Consider the following 14,982-nt stretch of genomic DNA (forward strand, 5'->3'; position numbering starts at 1 on the left):
GATACGACATGGAGAACAGCAACGGATTTCACATCGTCTCAACATGCTAAATAAATGCTCTGGGCATAAAGGAGAGCAGTACCCTATTACCTTATTGAAAACGGGCATTCTCACACTTAGAAACGACAGCAATGCGTGGAATGTTGTGGAATTGAATCTGAAAATCTGCATTGCCCATATCTTGCGTTAGCTAAGAACATTGGCTGATTTGAAGACCCTCAAGAGCAGAAGTGGCCCTCTGGGTGTTGATGGATCCAACGCCTATCATCCATACCTATCGGCCGTGCAGGATCGAGGGCTTTGAGCTTCCAACATTTGGAAGGCCACTAGTTCCCCATCCCTGCTACAGCAAAGTATCCATCTAGGTGTGTGTGCAGGGAGACTCGTCTAGCATCACCACAGCTGGCTGCCATGTACATGTGGCTCAGAGTCACAGCCAGTTCCTGTGATGCTTGTGCCTAAAACTACCACTCACAACAAACCAGCTACAACAAGCAAGGCGAGGCCAGGAAAGTGAGCTAGGACGAGACTGCAGCTCCTCCTTCTGCAAACGTAAAAGGTGCAAGCTGAATCCCCCTTTTTACCTGTACCTGTGCAATGGCACCCAGGCTGGAGACATGTTGGCTGTTGGCCTGCTGGGATTCCCCCAGCACCAGCTGCACTATAGCTGTTTGGTGCTGGGAGTGGGAAATCTATCTTCACTGTAGGTGGTGATGCTTCTTCCCCAGACAATGTTCCCGCAGCAATTCATTTGCTCGTTTATTACAAGTTTACCTCTTCCTTCCAATGGAGCCCAGGATGGCAAACGACATATTCTAGGGCATCTTTCTGCAATCTTAGAAACAACTCCGATGCAGATGCAGACTGGGAAACAGCTCAACTCAAAAGGCTTGCTGAAGTAGGCAATCGGAAGGCAAGAGACACTGTGTGCCTAACATTCAACATACATATTCTCTCTTCCCTGAAATAAACATTTATATTCCACCTTTTGTCATGGGACACAAGGCTGCATATGTAGCAATCTGTATGTGGTTTCCCATCCAAAACCTGACCAGAGGCAAACCTGCTTAGTTTCAGCCATCTTCCTATATCATGGGCCTGTACACACACACACACACACACACACACACACACACACACACACACACACACACACTATTTCTTCATATGCTGCCAATGCACTATGCATTTAAAGCACATGACTTTCCCCAAAGAATCCTGGGAATTGTGGCCCTGTGAGGGATGAACTGCATTTCCCAGGATTCCTCGGGGGAAGTCATGTGCTTTAAATGCACGGTGTTCACGTAGCCATAGTCTCATTCCCATCCTGCAGCAACAATCCACCCCCAAACCTCTGCCTTTCCTCAGAGTGCTGGATTCTTGAAAGGATCCTCTTCTCTCCTTCCAGATGTTATGAGAGTCCTCTTCCATAAGTGCATAATGAACTCACGGTAGCAGGAGGAAGCAGATGCTAGTGACTTTGCCAGCCTTAGAATGCTGGTTGTTCCAATTCTGCAATGGTCACAACACTCTTTCTTTCCGTTACGAGATCATTTCTCCAAAGTGAAAGATTAAAAAAGCCAAGCATTACCTATTTGGGACTGTGCCACCATGGTGGATTTGCGGTCACAGAGAGGAGAAAACGGTAGCCCCAGTTGTGCCTCTTTGTCTCCCTGAAGGGTTAAAAAAAGGTGACACATTGAAATGTGTAAGTTTACAGGTACTAATGAAAGCAAGACTAAGAATTTACGGAGTACATCTGAACACAAGCCCAACTATTTAACTAAACCAAGGGGTGTTCCTTTCACATCCAATTTCTGCATCTAATGCAGAGGTCAGCAAACTTTTTCAGTAGGGGGCCAGTCCACTGTCCCTCAGACCTTGGGGGGGGGGGCTGGACTATATTTTGAAAAAAAAATATGAACTAATTCCTATGCCCCACAAATAACCCAGAGATGCATTTTAAATAAAAGAACACATTCCACTCATGTAAAAACACGCTGATTCCCAGACTGTCCACGGGCTGGATTTAGAAGGTGATTGGGCCGGATCTGGCCCCCGGGCCTTAGTTTGCCTATCCATGATCTAATGTGTGGCTTTAAAAAAAGAAAAATACTGTATATTAAACATGTAGTTATGATGAATGAGGATAGAGAAAATGGCTGCCTCCAGATGGAGGGTTTTTAGCACTGTCTGCTTATTTCTCTCTCCCGATGAGCTACAAACATTTCCATGCATACTCAGAGACACCCACAGCATCTCCCACCTAGAGATGAGAAATCTCAGTATCTTTCCATTTCCTATTTTTCAAATCATATGTTCAGCTCTCTACATTTCCATGTCAGTTTTGTTACTCTTCATTTATTTTTAAAAGTTCTCAGGAAAATTCTGGTTTTTGTCCAAATCTCTGCTAATACGTGCATTTCTGTACACAATTTTGCCTGATACGCATTTTGCAAACGGTTTCCCCTAACAGAATCCAGCTTTGTGTCTGGTTTTCACCATTGTACACATGCTTTCCCATAACAGATGTGTGTGTTTTTGTAAGCACAACTTGGCTGGAGAGCTAATTTGCAAAATTCAGATAAGTGCAAATTTCAAAGGATAGTTGGGCTCTCGTTCTCCTATTGCTTCCAGGTTTGAACATTCACCTTGAAATGTGAACTGAAACGGATTCTTCCTCCACCCTTTCTTACAAGCAGTAAGTAGAAATAACCAGGAATATTACAACCAAATCTAATACAGTCATAAAGGTAAAGGGGCCCCTGACCATCAGGTCCAGTCGTGTCCGACTCTGGGGTTGCGGCGCTCATCTCGCTCTATTGGTTGAGGGAGCCGGCGTTTGTCCGCAGACAGCTTCCAGGTCATGTGGCCAGCATGACAAAGCTGCTACAGGCGAACCAGAGCAGCGCACGGAAACGCCGTTTACCTTCCCGCCGGAGCGGTCCCTATTTATCTACTTGCACTTTGATGTGCTTTCGAACTGCTAGGTGGGCAGGAGCTGGGACCGAGCAACAGGAGCTCACCCCATTGCAGGGATTCGAACTGCCGACCTTCTGATCAGCAAGCCCTAGACTCTGTGGTTTAACCCACAGCGCCACCTGGGTCCCAGTCATACCTCGGTTTAAGTACGCTTTGGTTTGAGTACTTTCAGTTTAAGTACTCCGCGGACCCATCTGGAACGGATTAATCCACTTTCCATTACCTTCAATGGGAAAGTTTGCTTCAGGTTAAGTATGCTTCAGGTTAAGTACGGACTTCCAGAACCAATTACACTCATACTTCGGGTTAAGTACGCTTCAGGTTGAGTACTCTGTGGACCGTCTGGAAGGGATTAATCCACTTTCCATTACTTTCAATGGGAAAGTTCGCTTCAGGTTAAGTACGCTTCAGGTTAAGTACTCCGTGGACCGTCTGGAATGGATTAATCCACTTTCCATTACTTTCAATGGGAAAGTTCGCTTCAGGTTAAGTACGCTTCGGGTTAACTACAGACTTCAGGAACCAATTGTGTACTTAAACCAAGGTACCACTGTAACACGTATAAGGGATCTTTATGAACAGGACAAGGGAGAGGGATATTACCTGTCGAAAAAATTCTTCCATCAGTGCCATCGTCCACCGGTAATGCAGCTTCCAGGTTTTTGATGGATGGCTGATGTCGGCGGCATGTAGGATCAGGGACATGGCTTTGGCTTTGTCTATCCTGCCCATTCAAAGATTTTCTCACATTATCTTACAGCAACAGCGAGTCTCCCCCTCCCTCCCATTCACACAGGAACTGCATGTTAACACACAGCACTGGAGAGAGAAGTGGGGCACTTACCCCTCGGTCTGCTGCAGACTGTGCCTCATTGTTTTGAGCTGCTGGAAATGGCCTGACATGTCAGTTGATAAGACCATCTCGATGACGAGGGTGCGCAGCTCCCTGCAGACAGTCACCATTACTAAATTACAGCCGTATTTATTCTCTAATGAGACGTTTTGCTCGCAAAGTGATGGTTAATTTATCTCTTGGGATGAGAATGAGCATTATATATATACAACTCAGAAAAGCACTTCAAATTATTATTATCTGGAAACCTCCAGCCTCCTGAGAGTTGATGGGAGTTGGGTACTTAAAAAATGCTTGCTATTACCTGCTATTACTTTATCGGTCCTGCTGTTTTGTCATCCCTCATTTCAGAATCATGAACTGTAATTACGTTCTAGGTGGGGTGCTTTGCCTGATTTCCACATAACTGCAATCAGCAGAATGAGGAGAAGGTTAAGACTTTACCACCAGCACCAAACTTTCTCTTGGCAACTCAGAAGGGGAAGAGAAACCAACGAGATCTCAGGAGGATTCCCTTAAAGAAGGAGGTTCACCAGGAGGGTTTTTTCTAAGGAGTAAACAAAAATGGGTAAAGGACCCCTGGAAGGTTAAGTCCAGTCAAAGGTGACTATGGGGTTGTGGTGCTCATCTCGCTTATCAGGCCTAGGAAGCTGGCGTTTGTCCACTCTCAATCCAATAGACTCGCGAATACCGGTGCCCAAAGTCGGGGGGGGGGGAGAAAGAAGTGGGGTTGTTTTTGAAGAAAATGGGATGGTTTGAAAGTGGCTGAAAAACACCTGAAAAACAGTGGCCTGTCTTTCTCATCTCTGCATTCATGGGACTCTGTTCCAAATGAGATCAGCTCCAAATGTTTTTTGCCCAGTTAGTGCCATCTCCTTTATTTATTTATTTATTTATTTATTTATTTATTTATTTATTTATTTATTTATTTATTGGGGGGGTATTTCTAATTCTGTTCTTATATATTGTTCTTTTTTAAAAAATAAAATGCATTAAGTCCCCAATTCTCATTGCAGGTTTTACTTAATGGAATTTTGCACTCAGCCACTGGTGCTGGCTCTTTGTTCAGTTTCTGCCTTGTTTGCTTTTGACAATCATCTTTCTCCTATACCAGGGGTCAGCAAACTTTTTCAGCAAGGGACCACTCCACTGTCCCTCAGACCTTGTGGGGGACTGGACTATATTTTGAAAAAAAAAATATGAACGAATTCCTATGCCCCACAAATAACCCAGAGATGCATTTTAAATAAAAGGACACATTCTACTCATGTAAAAACATGCTGATTCCCAGACCGTCCGTGGGCCGGACTTAGAAGGCTATTGGGCCACATCCGGCCCCCGGGCCTTAGTTTGGAGACCCTGTCCTAGAGTAACTATGATAATAGAATGAATAAAAAGACTACGTACTCTCTCTTATTTGGGTTCCTCCATAAATTAATTAATTTTAACTCCTAACTGCTTTATAATGGTGCTCTCACACTATGTTGTTTATCCATTAAGAGATCTACAATCCCATTAAAATCTCTACCCATTACAATTCCATGGACTGGGCCCATCTTCACTTTCCTAAAAATGAGCTTTTGTTTTGCTTTTAAAGTACTTCGGATTTGATTAGGAGCACATATATTTGGCAAGCGGATTTTCCAAATACATGCCTGTTCTCTAAGCATTATAAACCACTCTTTCCCACATATTATTTGTTGCAACATATTAAATTGTAGTCAAGGTTTAATCTAAGTTGCCTCCACTTTGGTCTTAGACTCTATACAGGACATATGTAATGTACCTAATTTTAGACTCTTTTGATAGCTTAAATGCTGTTGTTGTTTTTTAAGTGGGTCTCCTGCAAGAAATAAACAAATCTGATTCCTCCAGGGACTGAGATGCCCGCCACATTTCCTAGGTAAGCAGCTCTTGATGTTCTCCTTCCTTAGTACTCTGGCTGAGCTAGGTTAGTTGGTTTCATCCCTTTGTCATTCTACATGGTTGGTGGGACCCAATATCAGCTACGTGGGGCTGAGGAATGGTGTTGGTTGTGGGCCGGCCATCTCTCCATCCCACACAAGTATCCCAGGCAGGCGAGCTTCCTCCAAATGATAAATATCACCTGGGCTACGTTTCTAACAATACTGGGAAAGGGTAAGCTGGCCCACCCATCATCTAAGTAATGTTTCTGTTGAAGGGACAACTCTGGAATGGGCAAAATCCACATGACACAGACCACTCACACTGGAGAAAGTTTTGACTGGCAACATGGTAGCCAGCCAACTGGAAGAGCTTTTGTGGTAGCTGAAATACTAAGAGCCGGGCCTATGACGCGTGTCACTCTCAAGAAACCCAACTGTCTTACCTCCACTCATCTTTGGTTAGGTTCACCAGAATGTTCATTTCTTCTTCTTGCATAATCTTATAAGCAGCACTTACATGGTGGTTTTCAAGAACGGAGCGATCGTTGTACAAAATGGCAACATCTGACCTAGATGTAAAGAGTGGGATATTAAGCTTGAGTTCACTACACCTTGACAGGTTTATCTACCTGTCAGGTGAGTCAGGGGAGCTGCATCCAGCTGAGGCACAAGAAAACACCTTATGGCAGCAGTAAGGAACCTCCAATTCAACATATTGCAGCCCAATCTTTTCACATCAGGGCGTGAAATCCTTTCAAAACCAGAACTATCTCAATTTTATCTTTGCTTTTGAAATCTGAAATGAGAAGGGCTGAGTTTTTATTCAGGTTTTTTTTTTTAAAAAAAGATGGCCCCATAATTTAAGATCAAAATAGAAAAGTAGTTTAAATTTGGAATTACTGGACTGCGTGGTAAAAAGTTATTTTTAGTTATAGCTTACAAGCCTTGGCTTGACACTGTCGCCATGGGAGCAGATATGACACTGGATAAATAAATCAACACACACATTCTAAGTCTGTAAAGTTTATGAACTGAGTAACATGTCTGGCAAGAGTAGTGTCCTAGGACATGCAGCATGATAGGGTGTGGAAAAATGAGTCTTTTTTTGGTTGGGGGGGGTCATAGCAATTTGTGGGAGAACGAAGAAGAAAACACCCCTTCATTGTATCATTAAATCATGGGTGGAGAACCTTTGACAGTCTAAGGGTTCTGTTCATTGTCAGGCAAACTTCCAGGGGCCACATGCCAGTGCTGAGCAGGGCCAGAGACAAAAGTGGGAGGAGCAATGGATGCAATTGTTTCACACACGTTCACACGCAGACCTCTCTACCTGCCGAGCTTCAGGGAATCGGCTTCCTCCCTCCTCTGGCAGTAGATAAGCAGAACAAAGGAAATGGGTCTTCTTACCAGTTAGAAACTTTAATGATCACAGTGAGAGCACAAAAAATCCATTTCCGAGGAATGGTGGTGCTCCCAATTAAGGGTTCCACCCACTTCCTGCCTAGTCACCCACGTCACTACCGTGTCTTGTACCCTGAGCTGGTAACCACTGTGCTTTCTGTGCTGCCACCTTATCAGCGCTTCTTGACCTTGGGCTGAGTGGATGAACGCTTTCCAGAGACAGTGAATCTGTTAGCTCTCTCTCTCCCAGTGCTTCTTCTCCTAGCTGTTCCCCATCCAGTATTTCCCAGCTTCTGCTTTCTGAACTATGTCCCTCTGCAAACCACTGTTCAAATCTATACTGCCCTCCTGCTCCTGGGAAGATTCAGGATCCTGATCAGGAGCAGGGGGGGGCTCCCACCATTCTTCCTCAGTGCAGCCCCCTTCAGCACTATCCCTGACACTACCCACCATCCAGGGAAGCAAGAGTTCAAGGACACATTCTAGTCAGACAAAAACACTCAAAGGGAAAGAGTCCTGAGAGGCTTGGTGGGTCAACTTTGGCCCTCAAGCCTGAGGTTCTCAATATGAATACCAAATCACAATGGGTGGAATTCAAAATAGCATCAAAGCAATCATTCCATCCGTGGAAGCAGTTCTATTTGCCAGGTGGAAAGAGCTCCCCTCTCCTCCCACCATGCACTGTTTGGGGCATTATTCAGACCCCCAAGAGCCAATTTGGAGGGGAGCATGTGGGGAGGAGATGGGGAGGGGGTCCCGTTCTGCTAGCAGGACCCATTGCAATCGTTCCTGCTGGCAGGACTGTTCAGATGAATCCTGCTCAACAAGTCTTCGCTGCAACTGTATGAAAAAAAGAATTGCTAGTGAGAAGTGGGACGATTTCTTGGCATCCTTATAAATGACTGACAAGAGCCATAGTGTTATATCAATGCCACATCCGATAACCTAGCTGCACACTGCTGGGTTGAGCCAGCGAGGGGCCCCTTCTAAGCCTCTGGAATCTTGACCAGTGCCCAGACTGGATGATCTCCAGCACCAGAGCACCTGCCAAAATAGAGGGGATATAAATAAACTTTAAAGTGTCAATACCAGCTTCAATCGAGGGCTGGAAACCCTTCACTGGTTACTTTGCTTCTCTTCTGTCCCTTGTGCCTTCTGGAAGCACTGAGATTATTGCACTGATGGAAATTTCTGCATTGTATCATGCGCAATACTGGCTTGGGAGTCTGCCATGAGATCTTGCAGGAAAGCAATGCCTGAAAGCCTGCTCAAAGATTTTCTCCTTCCCAGTTTTAGGTGTTTATTCCTATACCACCAGCTTACCTGGTCTGGATGTGAAAGTTGTTCGTAGTCCCGGTGTGCTCGTAGTCATGGATTGTAGCTGCAAAGATCATTGCTAACACTTCCAGTTCGGTGAGCCAGTGCTAGTCAACAACAACAACAACAACAAAAAAGCCTTCCATCATATGAAGTACAAATAGTTCATCTCTGGCTAAGTTGTCTTGTCTTAGAGAATCTTACTCTTTCTTAATACAGAGCAGGGATGGGGAACTTGATGTCTTCCAGATGTTGCTGGACTACAACTCCCATTGTCAATGACAGAGCCGGCCCACCCATGAGATTGGGTGAGGTGGCTGCCTCAGGCAGCACCACTTAAGGGGCATCGCCCAGCTTTGTCACCCAGCTTTGCAGCTTGTCTTCCTGGCCTCTAGGGGCAGAGAGGAGCTGATAGCAAAGCTCTGTGGAAAACTCACCCTCCACCCAATGAGGGAGACTCTGCTTACAGAGTTGGCACCCCCATCGTGGGGGCATTTTGCCTCAGGTTCTGAGACATCTTGGACCGCCCCAGTCCCTGACCATTGGCTATGCTGGCTGGGACCGAGGGGAGCTGCAGTCGAAGAAGATTTGGAGAGTCACAGGTTCCCCACTTAGCCTGTCTTTGTGCTATCATATTCCCATACGGCAAGAGAGGTTGCAGGAAGTGGTCCATAACCTTTGCACTTATAGATGTTGTCTTAAACCTCAAGCCATATATACCTCAAGACACAATATAGCTTTCCTTGCATCTTGCTCCTCATTCATTTTTGCTACCAGGGTACTCATAAATGGCCAAGGATAAAAGGCTCAGGCTGGCATGCTGTTAGTCTCTGGGCGGAGAGGGAGCTTAACAAAGAAAGGCATGGGCTGTGAGATAGTTGGGTCCCGTCAAAAGCTTTATTTTAGTGACTCCAAAGTCACAGTCAAATGGTAGGTCAAATGCAGACAGTACCTAGAAGCAAGCTGCCTTTGAGCATGCCTAAAGGTGCTCTTTGGATTGTGGCCTCTGGTTTGCCTACCATCCCCCCAAAAAACATATACTATTTGCAGTATGTCTCCCGCCAGTGTTCACTAATAGGCTGCATTATGTCACCCTGTCCCGATCCCCTGGGCTCAGCCCAGCTCATTATTTCTTACCATGATCCCAGTGAGAAGCATGATGCAATGCACAGTGTGGGTGACATCAGCTGCGTGGATTAAGTTGTGGTAAGGGTTTCGGTGTTTGCTGTAGCCAGTTTCCAAAGCTTCTCCAAATGAAATAAGGCTGGGAACAGGGATCTGCAAGAGGCAAGCACAAGCAATAACCACCAGTGTCACCAGCAGATTTGAGGGTGCTAATTCTGACATGCCATCCTTTCATTCTGAGTTCTGGGGGTGGTGCCAGCTAGAAATCAGCCAGCATGTATGCAACCGATACCTACAGATAGGACATTTAGCAACAAACCATAATCCTCCTATGCTGAGACGGACAACCAGTGGCATTGCAGAGCCCATCTTGTGGGATTGCTAAGAACTGAAGCTACTGCGGCTTCACTAAGTCTAGGCAACCAGTTACTCGGGTGGGTGTCACCAGTTTTCTGTCACTGCCAAACTGATGCACTAGTTTCCTGGCCTTCGGTCTCCTGCATTTATTCAGCCCAGCTCCTGCCTAAGATGCTTGCCCTTCTTATGGCCTGACCCCTTGGTTGCCAGCCCACTTCAAGTCATCTCCATACATGCTGCATATTCTTTTTTTGTAATAATAATAATAATAATAAATTTTTATAGCCCACCCTCCCCGGCCAAAACTGGGCTCAGAGCAGCGAATATCAAATATATGGCATATTACCATAAAATCAAGCAATCAATTAAAATACATCCTACATCCTAAAATCAAGTCAGCATCAAAGTAAAATCCAATCAGATGGCAGCCCACAAAGTAGGGATGGGGACCTTAAATGCTCCCATCCCCTAGGTAATTAGTTCCATTATTGAACTGCTCTCATTGTAATATTGTCATGTTTACATTAGGTGGTTTCATAATATTTGTATCTGAGAAAGGAACTCATCCAGCACTGGAGCTCTGGGCACTGATTGGACTCAGTACATTTCCCAGCACAATTCAAAGTGTTGGTGCTGCCCTTTAAAGCCCTAAACGGCCTCAGCCCAGTATATCTGAAGGAGCATCTCCACCCCCATCATTTGGCCTGGACACTGAGGTCCAGGGCCGAGGGCCTTCTGGCAGTTCCCTCACTGTGAGAAGCAAAGTTACAGGGAACCGGTCAGAGGGCCTTCTCGTTAGAATAAATATTCTCCAGTTCTCTGTAAAGAAATCATATGCCTGTTTTCCCTTCTCCAGCGTATGTTTAGGTGTGGGTATATGTGGTAGTTCTTTAAGGGAAAGCCTCTTACCTTGAAACGGTTCAATAGATCATATCTGGTAAATAATTCATACATCATAAATTTCAGGCTGTGTCCCCCACTTGCATCATTTAGGGCAAACACATCAAATGACCATTTATCAACATCCTGTAAGAGAATTTTGGGGAAGGGGGATAATTAAGGATTTGCATATATTCCCCACTGATAGGAGACAGAAAATTCAGGGGAGGGGCAGCAATTAAACTCTGTTTCATTCAAGCAACAAGCACCATTTGAGAATAAGGTATGGAGAATCTATAGACCTGCCCATACCTGTGAAGAAGGTCCTCATCATTGTGCCACTGTTACCTGAAAACTAGTATGCCACAACAACATGCAAGAGGACCTGCTCAGTCCTGGCACCCCATTTATGTAATACTCTCCTTTCCCCGACATGGCCAATGGCACTGAGTTCTTGAGTTTTCAGTGCTCGGTCGTCAATGTGCTCAGATCTGGCTGGATCATTTTCAACATTATTTACGAAGTAATTTGCACTCAATAACCTGTTTCCCTGGCATCCCATAATTGCCAGGGAATCATATTGGCACCAGAGATGTTCTTACCACGTGTAAGCCTTTTGTCTCTTGCAGTCCCCAATTTGAAAACCAAAATGCGCGCGGCAAAAGACTCTTGCTGGAGTGTGCTTCCTCATAATATAGATTTTGGGACTGAAACCTTTCTGCATATAAGCTACCACTTCAGTTAGAAGGAATCTCAGGGTGGGGGTAGCCTTGCTGAAAAAGAACACCTGAAGGAGTGTTTTCACCCCCATCATTCAGCCCAGACACTGAGGCCCAGCTCTGAGGGTCTTCTGGCAGTTCCCTCACTGCAAAAATTTAGGTTAAAGGGAACTACCGTAGGTCGAGGGCCTTCTCGGTAGTGGCGCCCGCCCTGCAGAACACCCTCCCATCAAATGTTAAGGAAATAAACAACTATCTGACTTTTAGAAGACATCTGAAGGCAGCCCTGTTTAGGGACGTTTTTAATGTTTGATGCTTTGTTGTGTTTTTAATATTCTGCTGGGAGCCTCCCAGAGTGGCTGGGGAAACCCAGCCAGATGGGCAGGGGTATGAATAAATTTATTATTATTATTATTATTATTATTATTATTATTATTATTATTAAAACAATAGCAATGATTACCTTTTTGAACAACACCTCTCAAAACAGATACACCTTACCATTCCAATAATACCTAAATTTCATCACAACTAAGCAGAAGAAGCCATGCAATCACAAACCTTTTGTGAAAGCGGAAAAACATTTCCTTGAGTGTGTATTTAATACTGAAACGCTTAGAAAATGGTTTGCTCAAGAGAGGGGTCAAGCTCAAGCCAGCATGGCCATTGGTCAGTAATGATGGAAACTGACCAGGTGCAACAACACCTGGAGGGCACCAGGTTGGGGCTGGTTGTACCAGTAGCTTGAATATATGGGTGGGATCCAGCTCCTCGAGCCCCATCACAAGGACTTCTGCTTTGAGCAATCGGGCTTCCCAAACAGCACTGCCCAAAGCAACATTTTCTCTTATAGCAAATATAAGAAGTACACATGCAGTTCAAATCACAGTTTATGCTAGTATATTTTTTTGTACAGTGGTACCTCGACTTACGAATAACTCTACTTATGAAAAATTCGACTTACAAATAAAAAAAATGGTGCGCGCTTATGATTTTTTCGATATCCGAAGACCGAATCGGGCCCTTGCCACCGGCGCTGCTGTCCTCCCGCCATCCTCCCGACCTACCGATCCGGCCATAGGGCCGGATTGGGCCCTCGCAGCCGGCGCCAGCAGCCTCCCGCCGGCCTTTAACATGCCTTTTTTTTAGGCCCCGGAACGAATTAATCCATTCCCAATGCATTCCTATGGGAAGCATTGTTTCGACTTACGAATGTTTCTACTTATGAATGTGCATTCGGAACGGATTAAATTCGTAAGTAGAGGTTCCACTGTACATATTACTTGGCTGTAGAAATGCATTGCAAAATTTGGGAAAGTGTGCATTTTGGCATGTGGTTGTTCTGGTACATGTGCATTTAAAGGCAAACTGACCAAATTTGCACTTTCTGAAACTGCTCTCGTAAAGGTAAAGGGACCCCTGACCGTTAGGTCTAGTCGTGACCGACTCTGGGGTTGCGCGCTCATCTCGCGTTATTGGCCAAGGGAGCTGGCGTACAGCTTCCAGGTCATGTGGCCAGCATGACAAAGCTGCTTCTGGCGAACCAGAACAGCACACGGAAACACCGTTTACCTTCCTACTGTAGCAGTACCTATTTATCTACTTGCACTTTGATGTGATTTCGAACTGCTAGGTTGGCAGGAGCTGGGACTGAGCAATGGGAGCTCACCCTGTGGCAGGGATTCGAACCGCCGACCTTCTGATCAGCAAGTCCTAGGCTCTGTGGTTTAACCCACAGCGCTGCCCGCGTCCCCAAAAAATTCTCCCAAATCCCTACTTTGTAGTAAAGTCCACAAACTGATCTCACCTTAAAAGATGACATCACTTCAGCTGGAAAGGCCAAGCCAACCATACTAGCGGTCTTTCGATACATTCTAGAAGAAAAGAAGATTAAATGAAATGGCACCTGAAAACTAATGGTGATGTGTTTATGCTTCGGGAGCAGTTCTGGAAAAGTTCCCCCTTGCAATTTGAAGTTTGAAATCAGATATAAAAAGACCCTTAAAATTATGTGAAAGATGGGAGCCAAGAATGTTTGCTCCCTAAAGCAAGGGAATGCACATGCCAATTTACAATAGAACTCGTTGATATTTATATCTAATCTCTGCATTGTATGCCAATGTCCTTTCAATAGTGCCACATGCTTTTCTGTTTTTGAGATAACACTTTCTTGGCCAAGTGAGGTGAAACAGAATTTTAATGTTCTGTCTTTTTAAAAACAAAAACCTTTTTTTATAACAAAATAATTGGTATGAGCTTTCATGTACATGCACACTTCTTCAGATACCAAAGTTTGAGATTTTTTTTACATGTTCTGCTGTTTTCTTACACTTCAAACCCTGCTGTGGTCTTCACATATGGAAACAACTTTTGAAGACAGATCTGAAATCTTGCTAAGTGCTAAACATTAACATTAAGTTTCTAGTCTATATAAAGAATTTTAATGTTCCATCTTAGCACTTATCAAGATTTCAGAGCTGTCTTCAAATGATCTTTACAAAGAGGACAAAAACAAATGAACCAACCCACCCATGAAGAAAAGAAATGTAAGATGCTACTAGCTTAACAATGGCCTGGCTTGCACATCATGGTAAGCCAAACTATGGCTTATTATGGTTTAGGAACACAAGACAGACCACTGATCAAGTTACAGGTAGGTAGCCGTGTTGGTCTGAGTCGAAGCAAAATAAGAAAATTCCTTCAGTAGCACCTTAAAGACCAACTAAGTTTATATTTTGGTATGAGCTTTCGTGTGCATGCACACTTCTGAAGAAGTGTGTATCTGAAGAAGTGTGCATGCACACGAAAGCTCATACCAAAATATAAACTTAGTTGGTCTTTAAGGTGCTACTGAAGGAATTTTCTTATTTTGCAGACCACTGATCAGTCAAGCTCAGTGTTGTCTCCTGGCAGACTCTCTTAAGGGTTTCTAGGGGAAGACTTTACTAGCTCCCTCAGAGATGCCAAAGATTGAACTAGGGGTCTTTTGTATGCAAGTCAGATGCTCTACCACTGAGCTATGCCACGTCCTCCTTGTTTTTATAAAGCCAGAACTCACCTTTCTACAAAAATCCCTGCTTGTACAGCATGCACAATTGCTCGAAACTTTGGTTTTTCCTCTGGCCTCCTTTTGGTCATCCCCATTTTCCTCGTGAAGGTGGACGCCAACCAATCCCGTACTTCCAGAGGGACCGAATCTGACTGGATATCTGACAGCTCATCCTCTGTATCCAAGAGTCTCCTGTAAATATATATCGGGTGCATGAATCAGTATAAAAGATCTGCCGACTTCAGAATAGGAAGGGGGAAATATGTACCAGGCGCTCAAAGCTCTTCAGGGGTCAGCAAACTTTTTCAGCAGGGGGGCCACTGTCCCTCAGACCTTGTGGGCGGCCGGACTATATTTTTTGGGGGAAAACATGAACGAATTCCTATGCCCCAC

The 14,982-nt window shown here is 44.7% G+C and overlaps 1 protein-coding gene across 3 annotated transcripts in view; it reads right to left on the reverse strand.

Annotated features, from left to right (window-relative positions):
• Window positions 1-14,982, reverse strand: part of PDE1A (phosphodiesterase 1A) — a 143,688-nt gene that overhangs the window by 19,391 nt on the left and 109,315 nt on the right. For all 3 annotated transcript variants that reach the window (XM_060280453.2, XM_035133613.3, XM_060280461.2), the window contains exons 3-11: window positions 14,599-14,781; window positions 13,348-13,414; window positions 10,852-10,968; window positions 9,598-9,738; window positions 8,467-8,567; window positions 6,186-6,311; window positions 3,827-3,928; window positions 3,586-3,706; window positions 1,592-1,673 (exon numbers count right to left, since the gene is read on the reverse strand). In XM_060280453.2, coding sequence (XP_060136436.2) covers window positions 1,592-1,673; window positions 3,586-3,706; window positions 3,827-3,928; window positions 6,186-6,311; window positions 8,467-8,567; window positions 9,598-9,738; window positions 10,852-10,968; window positions 13,348-13,414; window positions 14,599-14,781 — 1,040 coding nt within the window. The remainder of the gene's footprint in view (window positions 1-1,591; window positions 1,674-3,585; window positions 3,707-3,826; window positions 3,929-6,185; window positions 6,312-8,466; window positions 8,568-9,597; window positions 9,739-10,851; window positions 10,969-13,347; window positions 13,415-14,598; window positions 14,782-14,982) is intronic.

This window comes from Zootoca vivipara, chromosome 1 (genome assembly GCF_965207765.1).
Source record: "Zootoca vivipara chromosome 1, rZooViv2.hap1.1, whole genome shotgun sequence".
NCBI classification, from domain to species: domain Eukaryota; kingdom Metazoa; phylum Chordata; class Lepidosauria; order Squamata; family Lacertidae; genus Zootoca; species Zootoca vivipara.